The sequence below is a fragment of the Nicotiana tomentosiformis genome, chromosome 1 (assembly GCF_000390325.3).
Source record: "Nicotiana tomentosiformis chromosome 1, ASM39032v3, whole genome shotgun sequence".
In the NCBI taxonomy this organism is placed as follows: Eukaryota; Viridiplantae; Streptophyta; class Magnoliopsida; order Solanales; family Solanaceae; genus Nicotiana; species Nicotiana tomentosiformis.
This window is the reverse complement of record NC_090812.1, coordinates 13,530,070-13,549,658: the sequence shown is the minus strand read 5'-3', so window position 1 is coordinate 13,549,658 and position 19,589 is coordinate 13,530,070. Positions and strand designations below refer to the sequence as shown.

The window sequence follows — 19,589 nt, the reverse complement described above, 5'->3', positions numbered from 1 at the left end:
TCAAACCAGAAGTTGATGTTGCCTTTTCCAATTTTCCAAAGTATATTTTTCTCCACTTTGTTTTTGATTGAATACATAGCTTTCCAACTATAGGAATTTCTTTTCATTCAGTTTGTACAAACTGGATTGCTCCCATTACAATACTTTGCTTTCATGAATTGAGCCCAAAGGGATTGGGTGGTTTTGAATTTTCACCACTGCTTGGCATTGAAGGCATTGTAAATGTCTTCTAATTTCCTGAATCCTGTTCCTCTTTCCTCAAAAGGAAAACACAAAGTCTTCCATGCCACCCACTGGTGTTTCTCCCTATTTGCATGCCCTGACCAAAAATAATCTGGCCAAATATGTCTCAATCAGTTCAAAGGATTCTTTGGGAGGATGATATTCAGAGCCAGGAGAACATGCTTGATGAGAACTTCCCTTCCATCTGTTGATAAGAATTTCAAATGTCATCCTTTGATTTTGTTAATGACCTTGCTCACCATATCTGAGAATGTGGCAAGAGTTTTCCTTCCAGTATATATAGGACACCCTAGGTACTTTATAGGAAAATTACCATGTCTCATACAAAGAATTCTGCCAACTCTAGTAATAGTGCTTATAGCAGTCTTAGGTGCCATTGCATAATAACTTTTGGCTTTATTGATCATTTGACCACTAATCTTCTCATATGATTCTAAGCTAGCACCGGTTTCAGAGTTTGCTTAATACCACTACAGAAAATAATTGTGTCATCAACAAAGGAAAGATGAGAAATCTGTGGTCCATTGCGAACCATATAATACCCTCTGAATCTGTTGTTGTTATGGAGTTCATTGAGCATTAGGGAAAGCATCTCCGCACATAGAATAAAAAGTGAGGGTAAAAGAGGATCTCCTTGTCTGAGTCCTCTTTCAGACTTGAAGAATCCATGCCTGCTACCATTGATAATAAGAGAGTACCAATTGTTGGATATGAATCTGTAGATCATGTCTATCCACACTTCAGCAAAACCAAGTTGTCTAAGCATGAAACATAAGAAAGGCCAGCACACTCTATCATAAGCTTTAGCCATGTCAAGCTTAATGACAAGATTTAAACCTTTTTTAGGCTTGAAAATGTTATTAACAATCTCTTGGATCAGTAAGATATTCTCATTTATCAACCTTCCTTGATAAAATCACTCTGATTCAGAGAAATAATCCTGGGCAAAATGAGGCTGAGTATAGCATTTATGATCTTTGCAATGATCTTACTAGATACATTACAGAGATTGATTGGTCTGATATGTGAGAAATTTTATGGAGAGTCCACTTTAGGAAGCATTATCAGGCAAGTGTGGGAGAAGAACCTAGGTAGAGTGGCACCATTAAAGAACGCACCCACTGCCTAATGTATATCATAAGAAATCACTTCCCATGCACTTTGATAGAATTTAGCACTCAAGCCATCAGGGCCTGGTGCACTGTCAGGATCAATCGAGAATACACAATCTTTAACCTCCTGGAGGGAAGGCATAGCTGTCAGAGCAGCATTATCAGCTTCAGTAACCACCTTCTTCACTACATTTAGAATTTGAGAGTCTTCTACAACAATATCAGCTTGAAACATCTTTTGGAAGAACTGGACAGCTGCACTTGCCACATCATTGATGCCCTTTATCCATTCACCTTCCTCATTTTTTATTTTGAGGATGGAAAGCTTTCTTCTTCTATCCTTAATGACTCCATGGAAGTAAGCTGTGTTGGCATCTCCTTCATCTAACCATTTGACCCTAACTTTTTGCCTTAGAACTTTCTCCTGTAGAATCAAGAAACTGGTGAATTCAGATTTAGTTCTAGCCAACTTGGTCCTGATATCTTGAGTATTGTTGGTAATAGATGCCTCTTCAAGTTCCTTAATAAGTTTTTCCAACTTCTTTGGTTCTTCATAAATATCACCAAAAGTAGCCTTTGACCATCTGCTCAAAGCACTGCATACTCTTTTAGTCTTCTGGTGGAGGATATAAAAGGGATTCCCATGAACCTCTTCAACCCACGATTGTTGGATAACATTCAAGTATTCATCATGGTCTACCCATATATTAAAAAAATTAAAATATTTAGTATAAGTAGGATCAGAATTCCCACATTCCATCAGCAACGTGGCATGATCAGAGCATATCCTAGAAAGATGTGTAAATTTGGTCTCCCCAAACAGATCAAACCATTCAACATTGTATGTTAATCTGTCTAATCTCTTCCAAATTGTGTTTGGGGGGGGGGGGGGAGGGGAGGCTATCGTCACTCTAAGTGAAAACAGTTCCATGAAATCCATCATCATGTAAATTGCAATCATTTAGACAGGAGAGGAAATCAATTCCTTCTTGAATTCTATAGGGTAAACCACCTAGCTTCTCCTCTGAGCTAATAGCTACATTGAAGTCACCAACCACTCCCCAAGGGCCGTTAATGTTATTGGACGTGCTTCTAAGTTCATCCCGTAGAACAGTTTTTTGGTTTTCATCGCACTTGGTATACACAATGATAATGTGAAATAAAATATTCCCATAAATTTGAGAAATTTGAAGTAAAACTTGATGTTCTTTATCATCCAGGATATTGATCTTGTAATCAGCAGACCAAAAGACCCATATCTTATTGGAACAATTGTGAAAACATTCTTGGTATCCAAGTATCCTTTTATACTTTTCAATCTTCCTTGCTCTCACCATAAGTTCCTGCAAGAAAATAAAAGGAAGGTTGTATTGGTTTTTAATAGTTTTGAGCCTTTCCGCAGCACCTTGGGACCCTATGCCCCTAATGTTCCATGATAAACAACTAATCATTTGAAACATTTTAGTTTTGTTCCCCCTGAGTCTTTGAAATTTCTTCTAGATTCCTACTGTTAGGAGCCCAATTGATCTCACCTAGTTGATCACCAAGTCCTTTTGCAGAGAGATTGTTGAATTGAATAATTTTTTGGTGAACTTGGGTGGTAGTCACATGATTGCATTCGACACTTTGATACCTCCCTGTCATATGATCATCATCGGATAAAGAGTTTTTCTTATCTTCAGATGGTATTTCCATACTCATATCATGGTCTTGGGGATCACTGATAGCATTTGCTTTCCCACCTAAGGCCATCTGGCTAATTTCTCCTGGATCAATGATTCTTGGTGGCTCATCTAGCAGTTGATATTCAAGCCCCCTTTCTCTATCCTTCTAGCTAGCATATTTCTCAGCAAGTTTGGGGTCAAGGCCAAAGAGTGGTCTATAAACCAAGCTATGATTTTCTTGATCCATGTCACTTGTCAGAACAACATCACGTGGTATGGTCACTTTTTCTTTAAACTTTCTCCCTTTCTTGTTCATCTTCTTTGTTTCCTCTAGCTTCATATTCACTAGTGAAGCATTCATGATGTCCTTTTGATTATCGACAAAATCACTGCTCAACTCAATCTCTGGGTATTCTGCCTCCTTTCCCTGATATGTCTTTTTACCAGCCTTATTGATAGTAAGTAATTTTGACTTCTTCTTATTATCTGTGTTAATGTTGTATTTGTCCCTTATTGTGTGTTTGGCATGAGCTTGCGGGATCAAAGAAGTAGCAACTTGGATCACTTTCATATTCACTTCACCTTCACTGTTATTGTGGGTGACAATCACAGTACTTTGTCCATCATTGATCATGTTCCCTTTTGAATTGTCATAACAACATGATTGTTGTTAGCATTGTTTATATTCTTTCTTTCATTCACAGTATGACAACCATCTTCAGCTCCTTTGTCAATATTGGTAGCACTGCTGTTGTTACCTGGTCTGTTACCCGTGGGTTTTCAACAGCGTGTGAATTGTCATTGGTCTGTCCAGCAGACTGAGGCCTGTCCTATTCTTTTCTTTGCTCATTTGTCATGTCTGCTCTCATATTTTCATTTTGATTAGTATCATTCCTTTTGGTTTGCTCATTATCCTCACTGCCATTCTGAAATCTCAGTTCTGGATGTAAAATTCTATACATTCTGTCTGAATGTCCTTGCCTCATACAGTGCTTGCAAAATGCAGGTAGTGATTCATATTCAACTTTCTGAATAAACTCTTCTATATTGCCCTCATAGTTCCTGATCTCGACAGTAATCTCATTTAAAATTGGCCTTGCAAGGTCAATTTCAATTCTAAGCTTTGCAATGGTGGGTCTTGTTTTGGTGGTCGTTGCCTTGTCCAAAACCAAAGGAAAACCTATAGGATCAACTATACGACATATTGCGTCCCACTCACAGAAATGCCATGGGAGACCAGGAAGTGTGATCCATACCGAAACTCTGGTGGTATTAGGTTCCGGTTTAAATTTTGTGATCCACTTCTCAAGACTCATCACAAAATTTCCATCCAAATTCATAAAATTTCTAGTAGCTACTGCATTGTGTCTAAGTTATCAAAATCAATAAATACATGTTTCATGTCATAAGCTCTAATGGTTATGCATCTTTTCCCAGGAAACAATTTCGCGAATTCCTTCCTAATAATGTCGATCGAGGGACGGATCTTAGAAACTTACCGACTATAGTCCATTTGCATGACTGCGCCAAGATATCATTTTCCTCAGTGAAACTTACCACTGGTTTGCCGTTAGTCAGCTCGTAAGATCTGGGAGGGAGTCAGATTCTGCTCCTTTGTTTTGGGGTTTTGATTCCTATGGCACCTACTAATAATTGTCGCCATTGATTTTGCTTTGAGAGCTAGCAGCTTTATTAGCAGTAGTACTTTCAAAATTTCCTGGGTTCAAAGTGATTTGGGGGTTTTGATTTGAAAAAGAAAAAGGGGTCCAAGGGTTTGGGGTATTTTGATTAGAAGAAGAAATTCCACTAATGTTTGTGGGTTGGGGTGTAAAGGATTTTTGATTTGGGATAAGAGATGTTGTCGGAATCTGGGTGGGGATTAAAGGCGGTGGGTCCGGGGGACCATTGGGTCCATTGATCGGAGGAGGCCGTTGCCGGAACAGTAACCCAAATTTGGGGTTCACTTGAGAGAAGAGAGGGTTTGCCAATGTTACCGTTTATAGTGAGTGGAGGTTACTCTAACCTTGTGCATATGAAGATGAAGCAACTAAAGTGTAGTACTGTAGCAAGAGATACTAGTAACTCATTATTCACCCGAGAGAGAGATTATTTTGATTCATACTTCCTAAATGTTGACTCAGCGCCAAAAAAACAGAACTTTTTTCATCCGCATGTTTTAAGAATGTTACAATGGAGAAATGCTGAGATTGTACTTCAGCTTGGAGTCAATAATTTCGAGGACGTTGCTAAAATGCCACAACAGATAGGGCACGTATAACTGGGAAAAAATCTACTTACACCAAAAACTAAGAATCAGTATAGACCCAAGAACTTCCACCAAAATGTCCCAACGATTCCCCATATAGTAGCATTGACGAGTGCCATTATGAATCCCATTTTGAAGACATCCGGGAGATCTACATAACCAGCTGTCATATAAGCAACAAAATTATAGTCAGTCCAAGATCTCAAAACAGCGAAAGAACAAAGACTATCCCAAGCAAGGGGGTTAGGTGGCTATTGGTCATAGACGTAGCAATTAATTGCAATCTTTATTGCTCATTTTCTTATCAGCGAACAGAAAGTGAATGGATAATTTTCATCTTGTCACCCCAGAAGTAACTAACGATGATTCTCTGAGAAAAGCCATTTCTCCAGAGGATAGAACCAAGCAGAATTAGTTGAATGCAAAGCACCAACTAAAGAACCTAGAAGAGGAGAGACATACCTCCAAAGTAGACAGCAGCCTGACCACTGCTATAATGCGTCAAAGCACCAAATAGATTAGTATTGTAAGCTAAAGCCAGGGCTGCCAATACACCAGGCACCCCAGACGCCAAATGCATAGCAAGGAATGCAGAGTATAGTGCTCCAACATGGCCAGTTTGACTTGCAAATAAGTAGTGGATACAGAAGTATGCCGCTTGAAGAACACCAAATGCAGCTGGCCAGCTCAATGATAAAGCTTGGAGGGATTTAGCTACACAACTAGACATCCAACCAACAATACCAAGGTTTGTCAGCTGCCCAGCCATGCCAACTAGGACAGCAAACCAAGCCAAAGTATCCCATGCTGATTTTTCACTTAAACAGTCATCCCAATCAAGCACTCCCAACAGCAAGAGAATTGATAAGCCGAGCATTGCGGCAACAACGCTCGCAATACCAAGAGCGTCACTGAGAACAATATAAAAGTCGGTGTATTAGAAATTAAATACATTAAGACCACACGAACACACAGCCCATAAGCAAGTCATAAGAACCAATGATGACATATTATAAACATGTAGAAACCCAAGAGACAACTATCTTTTTTTCCTCTATATTCTCTGCACTGTAAAATGGAAATAGATTTTACAACCAACTTTAGAATTGGCAAAAGTGCTTCCAATTAAGTCACTGTATGGAGGTGAAAAGCAGTAGTCAGTACCTATATGTTTCTTTTCCTTTCTCTGTCTTTTTTTTTTTCCGATAAGTAAAGCTAATTCAATGCATTTATATTTCTAGCAATTGGGAAGAAGGATCAATAAGGATTCCCCCTCCCCCAGCTAAAAACAAAAAAAAAGACCCTTCTCCCATTGTCTTTTACTCCATCCCCTTTTAAGCAGATGTTGCTTAATAGAAGCATAGCAAGAAAAAGGGAGGAAAAAAGAAGGTGAATGTGTGTGTGGGGTGGGGGATATTCTAATGTGGAATGAGCCTTTTATACACTGGTGATACTATTGCATGGCTGCTGCCCAAGCCTGCTGGTACTGTGCACCCAACCAGCTCTCCAAATAAACCTTTCATTAAATGCCTCAAGGCAAGAAGTCAACTTTGAAGTCAGACTGAGAATTCCGTTATCAATAATTCTTTGGAGCAGTCTTTTTGGGAAAAGAACTCTATCCCTGTACTGTCTATGATAAGTCTCTCCCCGTTTAACTTTCTATCCTGTAATATGTACACGCTTCAGAAGCTTCTGACTATTCTCAGAAGTCTCAGATTAGAGAAAATCCAAAATGGTCCTGTAACAGGAAGGATTTCAAGGAGAATGGTATTTTGGTGTTGTGTTAGATGAAAATGGAAAAAGGAAATCATCGGCAAAAACAGAGAGGGGGTAACCACAATTACAGACCCCCTACTGCCTCTCTTCAGCCTCATTCTTTCTGTCTGGAATTGCAACTATTTTCTACCCTTAATAATCAACTTTTACCTAAAATCAAAATCACAAAGAGTTAAAGCACGGCAAGTTACAGGTATCAACATCAATTGAGAAATGATACCTACCCGAAAACCCATAGAGATACTGCAAGAAGCATTGTGCCAATCATCACCCATTCATTTTTGGTCACAGGACCCATGAGGTCCAGTTTTTTAGCTGCCATAGCAGGGGCATCCGGTGTATCTTTGGTTTCAGGAGGAAAAAGCTTGTACAAGATGAATGGAGTAGCCAAAAGGGAGATACATGCAGGTAAACTAGCAGCCTTGAACCAAGACACCCATGGGTTTGAGATTACAACCCCAAGTTCCTCAGCTAGCTTGAGGCAGAGTAGATTTTGAGCTGCAGCAGTTAGAAAAAGAGCACTAGAGTTACCTGCAGACTGTCATGCACCACAAAAAAAGCAATCTGTAAGTGGATGGACATCTAGAGTGGTGGCAAAATAGTACATCTTCAGAAATTTTAATGCTGCATAAGATATAGTATTCGTATCTACCAGACCAAAATATTAAGCCGAGTTGCTAAATCAGCCAAAAAAACAAAGGGAGGGAGGAGGGCATAAATGATTATATTCTTCTGCTAAATATGAGATGCATGCACACAAAAAATTCAGTACTGTCAATACAAATTTCATCGGATATAAAATAAAATAACTGCCAAGAAACACAAAGAGTGCAGATGTTAAAGCATTTACTTATAGTGATATAAAGCAATTTAACATCCGATAGCTAAATGAGCTCGAAAAGATACATGATACGTCTCAACCAGACTTAATACTGATTTTAAGCACACAACTACTATTATTAGACTTATAAAGAATCAATTTCATATAAATATGCTTATTCAACAAAAGGAAACTGCTCATCTAATAGGGAAGGACTGGAATCACTTCATATGCAATACTCAGAATATATAGTAATACTAGATCAAATGCATAATGTCTCAGTTGCAAATTCAAGATAAACCAAAGTGCCCTGACAAAGATCTCTCAGGCATAAAGCCGTTGCTATCTTAGAATCAGAAATTGCAAATTTCCTCAACTCTTTCTTGAAAACCATTGAATCTCAACAAATGAGACACATCTCCATCCAGCATAGCTGCTTAGATCTATTCCATAATAAATTTAAACTATACATACTGACATTGTAAAGATTTTTTATAATATCAATATAATTTAACCTATTGTAGTAGGTTAAAAACCTCAATTTCCAGGTTACAATTAATTTCGAGGTTACAAACTCAATGTTACTTTAGACAGTTAACTGTGTTGGCTTTTAAAGAACCTGATAGCTCAAAAAATCTTTCCACCATTGGTGTATACAAATTGAATTCGTCCATAATTAGGATAATTTGATCTGTACCAATTCGTGTATCCACAGAGTATGCTATAAAATTCATTAAAATACACCTAGTTCGGTGACACACACAATGCTATAAAATTCATTAAAATACACCTAGTTCGGTGACACACACACACACACACACATATGTATAGCAGGCAAAAAGCAAAGGCAACCTGAAATTGAGATTGGATCAAGTAAGAACCAAGCTTCCTGGAGGAGGGATCACCAGGCTTACTTCCAGCGGACAGCGAGAGAGATTTAATAATAGGCAAAAATACCCCACCAGCTCTAGCAGTAGTACTAGGCATTGCAGGTGCAATCAAAGCCTCACTCAGTGTCAATCCATAGGACAAACCAAGTGTACTCTTCCCCAACCACTTAACAAAATACGTGGCAATCCTATCCCCTAAACCAGTCTTGACAAATCCGCGAGCGAAAAAGAATGAAATCACAATTAACCAAATGACTTCATTAGTGAATGCATTAAATGCAGCAGTAAAAGTTAGAGTCTTGGTGAGAACTGAAGTTGTAAGCCCAAGAAAAGCCCACGCCCCTACTGGCAATGGGCTGAGGACCAAACCAGCAATGGTAGAGAGGAAAATAGAAAGCAATTGCCATGCTTGAAGTGAAACTTCAGGTGGTTTTGGAACAAAGAAACGGACAATAAGCCCAATTGAAACAGAAATGATCAAAGGAATGAGCTTTGCTCCTTGGGGTTTGGGCTTTGCATCTATAGTAACTACCTTATCTGGGTCAGGAGATGAGGAAGCATTGATGGGTTTGTGAGATGGTGAGTTTTTGGAAGTGGGTTTTGAAAGGGGATTGAAAATGAAAGGTTTGGGATGAAAAAGATTGAATCTTGGGCCGGAAAGATTGAATCCTGGACCAGATGGAGGTGATCGGAGGGAGGAAACTGGACGGAGAGCGGCGGTGGAAATGGAGGAGGGGCGTGATCGGAGGTGGTGGTGGAAGGAGAGACGAGAGAAAGAAGTGGTGGCGGCAGCGGCGGCGGAAGTGGCTGAAGATGGAGAGTAAAGTGCTAAACTCTCCATTGTTAGAGTGAAGAGAAAAGAGAAAGTGTGTGTGTGTGTGTTTGTATTAGAATGAGGGAATTTTCTGTGAAAGTGAAGAGGGATTTGGCTGATTGAGGGTGGCGGAAACTACAATAACCACATACATAGAGAGTGATCGTTTTGTTCGTTTGAGAAATAAGGGGCCACACTTCTCCTACTTTTTCTTTTTTCTTTTCCTCTTTATTCTTTTCTTATTATGACCAAAAGTAAATTACAAGGGACAAATTTGCAAGAATTCTTATACAATATCGGAATTCAAAGAAAAGAATTCAAGGTCAGACCAAATTTTTCTTATTTGGGGAATTCTGGTGCTCAACAGACGTTGAGAACTTCCCTCTTGGAATAGATGATCGGTATATGTTACAAATCTGATAAAACGACTTTTTAACTTGCATATTATGTTCGATGAAGCCATTTTCAGAACAGTGACTTTGATGTCATTTCATATCTTCTTCTTTTTTGGCACAAATTTTCCTTTAAATTAATTGAGTACAAACGACCAATCACTGAGGTTTATACTCTTATACAAAAATACACTTGTAACACTCACATCATTTGAGTATTTATCGCCACCAATAAATCTCTACTCGTGTCAAAAGAAGTAAATCGGCCGGACAGCATCACTCTGGATTTGTTTATGAGCTTTGCATGGTTGCAGTACTCGGTCATCTTAATATTTCCAATGAACTATCGGCTTTGATGACAATTTGTTGGGTTAACCATTCCAAAGACAGGAATTTTGCAAATGCCATTTGAAAATTCAATATCTATTTATAAAAAGTATAAATTTTAACCTATTTATAGTATAATTTTTTATATATTCAATATAATCTTTCGATTAAGGGTGCTCAACTAAACACCCATCGTTCTATGTGGCAATGCCACTGGTTGCTACCACCAAAAAAAATAGGAAATGCACTATTGTTAATGTAGAGATCGTATACACTTTATGTTTATCACCTCTGTGCAGTTTACATTGTTTTGAACGTCCATATGCGTTCCTCTAGAGCTGTTTTCTCATTCGACAATAGAATGGAAAGAAAATCTCAAATAGCTACATTTTCCAGTTGTGCAAGATGAAACAAACAAATGAGGAATTATTATTGGTATTGCATGTGATTTCGAAATGAGTATTGGCCTATTGCCCTTTCATTTACCCCAAATACCAAAGAAGATAGTGGCCACCAACTACTTTGGGCCTTTCAACTTCTTTAAGCCTGGTTACTAATGTTGCAGTACAAATTTCATCGAGAAAATTACCCTCTATAGCCCTTCTAAATTTTAATAGCACATATTTTTTTTTTACTTATACGAAAAGACCCTTCGGTCCAAATATATTATATCTAATAGCCCGAAATATCTATTTTATATATTTTTTATATATTGACAGTCTATTTTGTATATTATTTGTATAGTGACAGTCTATTTTGTATATTTTTTGTATAGTGATAGTCTATTTTGTATATATTTTGTATAGTGACAGTATATTTAGTATATTATTTGTATAGTCAGTCTATTTTGTATATTTTTTATATAGTGACAGTCTATTTTGTATATATTTTATATAGTCTATTTAGTATATATTTTAAAAAAAAATTATTTATGAATTAAACTAAGTTCACTAGCTATGCAGGGTTTAAGTTAATACCTGGTTTTTTCTCTGCAATTTCACATCACGCCTTGAGGGGAAAAAGATAGTATTTCTTAAGGTGCAGAATTCCTCAAAGGCATAGAATTCCGCAAAGGCACAGAATCAACCTCCAATCGTTTCTGGAAGAGAAAAATCAAGACCTCTCGGAGTGATAATAGGATCTACTCTTGTAACTTTCTTTGGGATAATTTTAAGTATCAGTACCTGCTTTGTCCTTATCAAAAAGAGGAGATATGAGTCCAGCAAGGCTGGGGGTTTTCTGGATTTAGAGCCAATCTTACCGGGAATTATGCTAACTCGGTTCTCTTACAATGAGTTGAAAATAATTACAGAAGATTTCAGCTTTGATTTTCCACCTTTGATTTCCAGTAATATGCGGTGAGGGACCGGAGGAGCAGAAAGAAAAACAGCCCTTATTATTGTTTTTAGACTATGACTTGTATGGGATCATTTTGTGGCTATCGGGTGATATAAGTTCTGGCCGAGTGGCTACAAATGAATTTTGCTCAATTTCATTACTCGGGCCCTAGAGTTTTATTAAGTATTTTCCTTGAAATTGATAACCAAACATAAATAAATAAATAAGGTTAAGAGGAAAAACAAATACAAATATTGGATGAGCAATACAGCCGACCTTATCAATAACAGTTTTATTTGTTCCGAATATTTTTTTTTTGTTATAGCGAAATACTGTTATAGAGAACATATACTATAATATAATATGAAAAATTGGTTTCAAAAAGAACTTGTTATAGATGATGACTGTTATAGAGAAGTTTAACTGTATATGATTCTAGTATTAAAAAAGCATGACACTGACGCAGTCACACTTATCTGACATTGTGCGTTTTTTCCTAGCCAGATTACACCATTTTTCTGTCCTTGGTTTGTGATGTTCGATCATTTTATCATGAATTTGTTCATTTCTATTTTGAAATAATAATCCGAATTCAGAACTAACGTGTTTATCCCAAATTCAGCTTCATCCAATGTTGAGTAGGGATGTACCTAGTCAAATTTGTAAACTTTTAGATATCATGAAATCCTTCATAGTCGAATTTGTGAATGTCACATTTTATATATCAGAAAAGTCATAAATTCCCCTATGGACTTGTTTCGAGAAGTTGAGTACTTATCCAAAGTCTATCTAAAGTTCTCTACCATCCTAAGTTGCGATGTGCCAAGACAAGACAAGTATGATTGAACCAAATATAGTTGATAGTTCTTTACCCCTAAAAGACAAGTCTATTCATAGTTCTTTACCCTTATGATTTTCTCTCTTCTTTTTGTAATCCGACAAAATCGAATCAAAAATTTCAGAATTTTTTTCATTCTCAAACTCGAAACTGGCCTTTAAATTAAGAATGGAGAGATTCAGAGACTATTTATTCTCTGTCCTTTGTTTATATTATATAAAGTTTATTGCTGGAACTATTACGATTTAATTTTTTTTTTTGTGCCAACTTTTTAATTTTTTTTTATTTTCCGTGACTTTTTCACTAAAACAAATTCTCGCTTTCGCACAGAACTCAAGTGTCTCTAGTACGTATGCTGTGTACAACTATGTTAAGCACAACTGGAAAAGCAAATTGAAATAAGGTACGCTATAATATGAAATAGTACTTATATGTCAATCTAATAACACTGACGCCAAACCAGCTCCGCCAATTACTAATTCATCATTTGAGGTTACGAAAAGATTTCATTGGTTGGGAGAACCATAAACAAGAATCCTGAGTTACCTCTACTATTTTTAGTTTATTTCTATCTTTTTCCTTTTTCTTTTTGTGGAAGTCTGAGTTTATTTTCTCAATGAATGCTAATATTGACATTTCATTTTACATGCGGTTCCGCGTCAAACTATGACTATTCTACTATACTTTTTTTTAATGAATTGCGAGACACATATATAGCAGCAGGGGTGTACATGGATCGGGTTGGTTCGGGTTTTATCAAAACCAAACCAAACAATTATATCGGTTTGGATTGGTTCAATTTTATCGAATTTTTCGGATTTTTTATTACATGAATATTATTCCAATATTGCTTTGTTAAAGTTATAGATAAAATTTTGATAAGTGAATATATGTTTACTAAAAATTAAAAACATTAGCCAACACATGATCTATTAAAGTATTCTTATGGGAGAATTATTTTTAGTAACACATAATATATAGTTTATTTTCTTAGTCATCTAATAATAATTTTTATTAAACATAAAAATCAATATGACACCTAAATAATGATATGTTCTATGTAATTTTAGATTATCGAAATACCACTTCACATTCGAAAAAGATATAAAATTTTTTGACATATGAATATGAAAGAACAAAGAGATGATTGACGTATTTCAATAACACTTAATAAGAAAGTGATACAATCTATTATTTAAAGCAAATAAAAGTGAATGCATTTTATAGTTCTATTAAATATTACATCCCATGAGAGGAACTCAAATATTTCTACACATCTTTTAAACAAAATTCTATATAAAGTCTTAGAAGTATATGTAAAAAATTATATATTTATATGTCGGTTTGGTTCAGACTTTTTTACTCAATATCAAGTCAAATCAAATCAAATCTAATCGGATTTTTTAATCATTTTGATTTGACTTTTCGATTTGGTACTGTTTTCCGATTCAGTTTTAACACCCATGTATAGCAATCACGTTAACATGAACCCGATCATCTACCTCGACCAACTATTTTACCAATTTGCCACAACATGATATATATATATATATATATATATATATATATATACTAATACTAGCTTTAGGGTATGTGCTTTGCGCGTGTACCCATATTAATAAAAATAATCATTAAAAATTACATAAGTATTACTAAACAATATGTTTGAGTGATCAAATAAAAAACAAATATAAGTTCCTGAAAATAATAAATGTTAACCCTATTTAGCTAGCTCAATAAAAAAAAGATGTCTTATTGTGATTTTGGCATTGTCTTTAATTATTAAAGATAAAACTCTCTCTCTCTCTTTAGATTTTTAATTATATTATTATTATTATTATTATTTTGTTATAATTGTTGAGTATAATTTTCAAATATTATGCAAAAAATCCGAAGAAGAGGAAACTATTAGTATTTGAGTAGAAAATTAAAATTGTTCAAATAAAATATCGAACAATTTATAGTTAAACAAGATTAAATGATAATTATATTTAACGTAAAATATATTTTAAAGAAAAAATGGATCATTATACAAATATAGACAAATCAGTACTAATCGACATGGTTGCGACATAAATTGTATATAAATTTTGTATCATGAGAATTATCCTTCTCAAAAGAATTATAATTAGAAAGGCATGTGAAAAAGTCACGGTGATATTGTATGAGTTAAGTGTAAAATGAACGTGCTTTAAGCATGTTTGTTCCTCACTTTTTTTTGTTTATTTTTCTGATTATATTTTAGAAAATTATAGCTCCACTTTCACTCTATTACATTGTATACTATCTCCGAATGATTGAGTTGATAGTGCTTTTGAACAAAATATTTAATAGTATATTTACGTTAATTTATTTAGCATGGATGGCGGGAACTTTGACTCCCCAAAACTAATAGATATTGATAGGAGTTAGTTTCAATATTAAAAAAACAGTTATCAACTTTTAAAAAAGTGTGAATATATATTTGTACGTTTGTTGTTTATGCAATGAACTAAAATTATGTCACGACCCAAAATCTCACATGTTGTGATGGCGCATATCTCAATACTAGGCAAGACGACAATCTCAATAAACCACCATATCTTTTAAATTTGAAAACATAATTATTAAATTTAATGGAAGAAAACCTCACAAACACAAATATAAATACTCCCAAAACCCGGTGTCACTGAGTACATGAGCATCTAATATAAATACAGAGTCTGACTGATAAAACAATGTCTGAAAGTATAGAACAATACAATAACTGAAAGAAAGAAAGACAAGGTCAGCAGACTCCAGGCCGCTACCTTGATAGTCTCCAACTGATAGCACTTTGAGATCCAACAGTCGCCGTATCCGAAAGTACCTGGATCTGCACACAAGGTGCAGAGTATAGTATGAGTACAACTAATAGATATTGATGGGAGTTAGTTTCAATATTAAAAAAACAGTTATCAACTTTTAAAAAAGTGTGAATATATATTTGTACGTTTGTTATTTATGCAATGAACTAAAATTATGTCACGACCCAAAATCTCACATGTTGTGATGGCGCATATCTCAATACTAGGCAAGACGACAATCTCAATAAACCACCATATCTTTTAAATTTGAAAACATAATTATTAAATTTAATGGAAGAAAACCTCACAAACACAAATATAAACACTCCCAAAATCCGGTGTGACTGAGTACATGAGCATCTAATATAAATACAGAGTCTGACTGATAAAACAATGTCTGAAAGTATAGAACAATACAATAACTGAAAGAAAGAAAGACAAGGTCAGCAGACTCCAGGCAGCTACCTTGATAGTCTCCAACTGATAGCACTTTGAGATCCAACAGTCGCCGTATCCGAAAGTACCTGGATCTGCACACAAGGTGTAGAGTATAGTATGAGTACAACTAACTCAATAAGTAACAAGACTAACCTCTGGGCTGAAAGTAGTGACGAGCTCCGCAGGTACAGTCCAGTATAAATAATGATACAAAATGTAGGCATGCTTTCAAGTTCAACAGTTAAACCCAATACAAGTGAAATAGATCGATACTGCATGATATGAAGAATATGACATCTCAGTAGAAAGACCTCATATAAATACTGATCATAAATTATTCGGTCACTCGGTACTATTTATGGCCAGTCTAGCCCAGGGATATTCCATCTCGTATATATATATATATATATATATATATATACACACACACACACACACACACACACACACATCGACTGATAGTCAGTCACTCCGTACTGTATAAGGCCAATTTAGCTCTGGGGTAATTTATCCCCAATGTAAATAATACGGACAAGATCCATGTCCAGAAAAAATTCATCACAATATATAAATAAGTTAGGCAAATTCATGCCCTGAAAAGTCTATCCCGAATATATATAATCATCTACGCTCACTAGGGGTGTGTACAGACTCCGGAGGGGCTCTTTCAACCCAAGCGTGATATAAAGCCGTTATGGCCTACTGCAGGCGGGCAATCCCGATCCGTATAATAATAAAGCCTATAAGGCCTGCTGCAGGCGGGCAGCCTCGATCCAGAACAATAAAGCCTATAAGGCCTGCTGCGGCGTACAACCCGATCCCATAATAATAAAGTCTATAAGGCCTGCTGCGGCATGCAACCCGATCCCATAATAATAGTATATATAAAGCCAATATGGCTTGCTGTGACGCGCAACTCGATACCATAAATATCCTTGCAATGGATGAATATGACTGAATGTGCTATGTACATTTTTAAAATAATTAATTCAACAACAACACGACCCCATGAGTCCCAAAATATTGGCACGTAGCCTAAACATGATCTTTAATAAGAGCCTCAACTCAATTTCTCTAACACGTGGAACATGTTCAGATAATAACATGATTCATAAATTTTACAACTCCACGATATTTATTTAAGTCACAATTTCTATAGTGCACGCTCACACGCTCGTCACCTAGCATGTGCGTCATCTCCAACAATTGATATAACACAATATTCGGGGATTCATACCCTCAGAACCAAGTTTAGAAGTGTTACTTACCTCAAACCGTGTAATTCTTTACTCCGCTATGCCTTTGCCTCCGAAAGTCTCGTATCTAGTCACAATCAGTTCAATTCAATCAATACAAATCATAAGAATTTTTTTCCATATGAAAATACTAATTTTCAAATAAAATCCGAAATTTAACTCAAAAATTGCCCGTAGGGCCCACATCTCGGAACCCGAGAAAAGTTATAAAATCCAAAAGCCCATTCAACCACGAGTCTAACCATACCAATTTTACCAAAATCCGACATCAACTCGACCCTTAAATCTTCAAATTAAAGCAAGAGGATTTTCTAATCTTTCCAACTTAATTCACCCATTAAATATTAAAAACAATTATGGATTCGGATAATTTGACCAATATTGAGTTAAGAACACTTACCCCATAATTTTTCTTGAAAATCTCCCAAAAATCGCCTCTTCCCGAGCTCAAATCTGTCAAGAATGAAAAATGGGACGAAGTCCCATTTTCAGAACTTAAATCCGCTGCCCAGTCATTTACCTATGCGATCGCAACAAAACACCCGCGATCGCGAAGCACAAAATTTTTCCAGCCCTTTTTTTTTACTCTATGCGATCGCGGCTATTCTCCCGCGATCGCGAAGAATAAATTCCCCAATAGCCTTGTCCAACTTTTTCCGCAGAGCCTCTAGTTTAACGGTTATCACACTTTGTATACAACTCCAAATGACAGATGGTTTATATTTCTGAAAACTAAACACAAAGAGCTACAACTTTTATTTTTGGATCATCTCCAAATTTCTTATAGATTGAGAGATATTAGCTTCCAAAGTCGGGTTAGTGTAGCAGAAAATTTCCTCTACGCGATCGCGAAAGGCTTTCCGCGATCGCGATTCACTGGCTATTTTTTCCTATTTTGTGCTTCGCTATCGTAGCCAATTCCACGCGATCGCATAGCACATTGCTGTAGCCAAAAACTAACAGCTTTAAATGGCCTAGAATAGTCTGAAACCATCCCGAAACTCACCCGAGGCCCCCGGGACCTCAACCAAATACACCATCAAGTCCCAAAACATCATACGAACTTAGTCGAGCCTTCAAATCACATCCAGCAATGCTAAAAACACGAATCACACCCCAATTCAAGCGTAATGAACTTTGGAATTTTCAAATTCTACAAACGATGCCGGAACCTGTCAAATCAAGTCCGATTGACCTCAAATTTTGCACACAAGTCATAAATGACATAACATACCTATTACAATTTTTAGAATCAGATTCCGACTCTGATATCAAAAAGTCAACCCCCGGTCAAATTTTCCAAAAATTCAACTTTCGGCATTTCAAGCCTAATTCCACTACGGACCTCCAAATAACTTTCCGGACATACTCCTAAGTTCAAAATCACCACACGAAGCTATTGGAATCACCAGAATTCAAATCCAAGGCCGTTTACACATATGTTGACATCCGATCAACTTTTCCAACTTAAGTTTTTAATTTTGAGGCTAAGTGTCTCATTTCACTCCGAAATTCTTCCGGACCCGAACCAACTAACCCGATAAGTCATAAAACAAATGTAAAGCATAAATTAAGTAGTAAATGGAGGAACGGGGTTGTAATACTCAAAACGACAGGCCGGGTCATTACATTCTCCCCTACTTAAACATACGTTCGTCCTCGAACGTGCCAAGAGTTGTTTCCAAGCCATCACATCACTATTCCATCTTACCACACATATACCGGGGGTGATCTCATGTCACCCTATTCCATATAGGCCTGATGACACCACATAATTGAAGATCATTACTTCAACCTTAGCCCATAAACTTTAGAATTCAATTTCCAACATTCAGAATTTCTTTTCAAGACCCGAGCTTCACATCTACACACTGTATGAGTCTGAACAAGCAGTATCAAGCCATAACCATAACCCCAGATATAATCACGTAACATACTACACAACTCACAAACTCGTAGCATAATTCCCGATCACAGTAACTACTCCAAACTAACCCGGTACTAGTATTAAACCCCATATCGAGACAAACCTCGTTCCAAAACCTTCGTAAACTACTGATATTAAAAGAAACACGCAGAATCTCATAACCACTTATTAGATCAACAAGTCATGGAGCTCTCTCGTCCCAACCCGAACCATAATCACTTTCTAAGCCGACTTTCGATGTCATCCTCCCAAATATACCGTAATCAAATCTGATAGTACACATTCTAGGTCCAATTACCTCATATTATTAAACACAACTATCCCACAGACATGCCACACCAATATAACTCAAGCCACAACCGCGCAATCCGTTTACCCCCAAAAAATGGAAAATATTTCAAAGAAGAGAACCGTATTGCGAGTTCAACAAGCACCACCACAACTGCAATGCTATAAGCTCATTATATATAGTAGAACCAAGACACACAAATTTAATAACAGTAACCAGCTCTTCTAGAGCTCACATTAACATCACTCGCACGGACAACTCACGTGCTATAGTATCAATATCTGGACCCACACGGACAACTCACGTGCGATAATATCAATATCTGGACCCGCACGGACAACTCACGTGCCAATAATATCAGTATATAGATCCGC

The 19,589-nt window shown here is 36.4% G+C and overlaps 2 protein-coding genes across 2 annotated transcripts; both read right to left on the bottom strand.

The window, feature by feature from the left end:
* Positions 1-1,368: 1,368 nt before the first annotated feature.
* LOC138900695 (uncharacterized) lies at positions 1,369-2,115 on the bottom strand. The gene has a single exon (XM_070188028.1). It carries the CDS (start codon positions 2,113-2,115, stop codon positions 1,369-1,371), a length of 747 nt encoding a protein of 248 aa, XP_070044129.1.
* A 3,041-nt stretch (positions 2,116-5,156) lies between these two features.
* On the bottom strand, positions 5,157-10,006 carry LOC104115615 (dicarboxylate transporter 2.1, chloroplastic). The gene is made up of 4 exons (XM_009626291.4): positions 8,734-10,006; positions 7,286-7,599; positions 5,748-6,196; positions 5,157-5,448 (listed from the first exon to the last, which is right to left on the bottom strand). The coding sequence occupies exons 1-4, from the start codon at positions 9,610-9,612 to the stop codon at positions 5,333-5,335; spliced, it is 1,758 nt and encodes a 585-aa protein (XP_009624586.1). The 5' UTR covers positions 9,613-10,006; the 3' UTR covers positions 5,157-5,332.
* Positions 10,007-19,589: the final 9,583 nt, after the last annotated feature.

Bases quoted from the DNA above. Each gene is read 5' to 3' on its own strand.
- LOC138900695 (XM_070188028.1), bottom strand. From the start codon at position 2,115: ATGGAATGTGGGAATTCTGATCCTACTTATACTAAATATTTTAATTTT.
- LOC104115615 (XM_009626291.4), bottom strand. From the start codon at position 9,612: ATGGAGAGTTTAGCACTTTACTCTCCATCTTCAGCCACTTCCGCCGCC. The intron at 6,197-7,285 runs GTAGGTATCATT...TATTGTTCTCAG, and splicing joins GTATCTCTATGGGTTTTCGG to TGACGCTCTTGGTATTGCGA. The intron at 5,449-5,747 runs GTATGTCTCTCC...CTTATATGACAG, and splicing joins GGCTGCTGTCTACTTTGGAG to CTGGTTATGTAGATCTCCCG.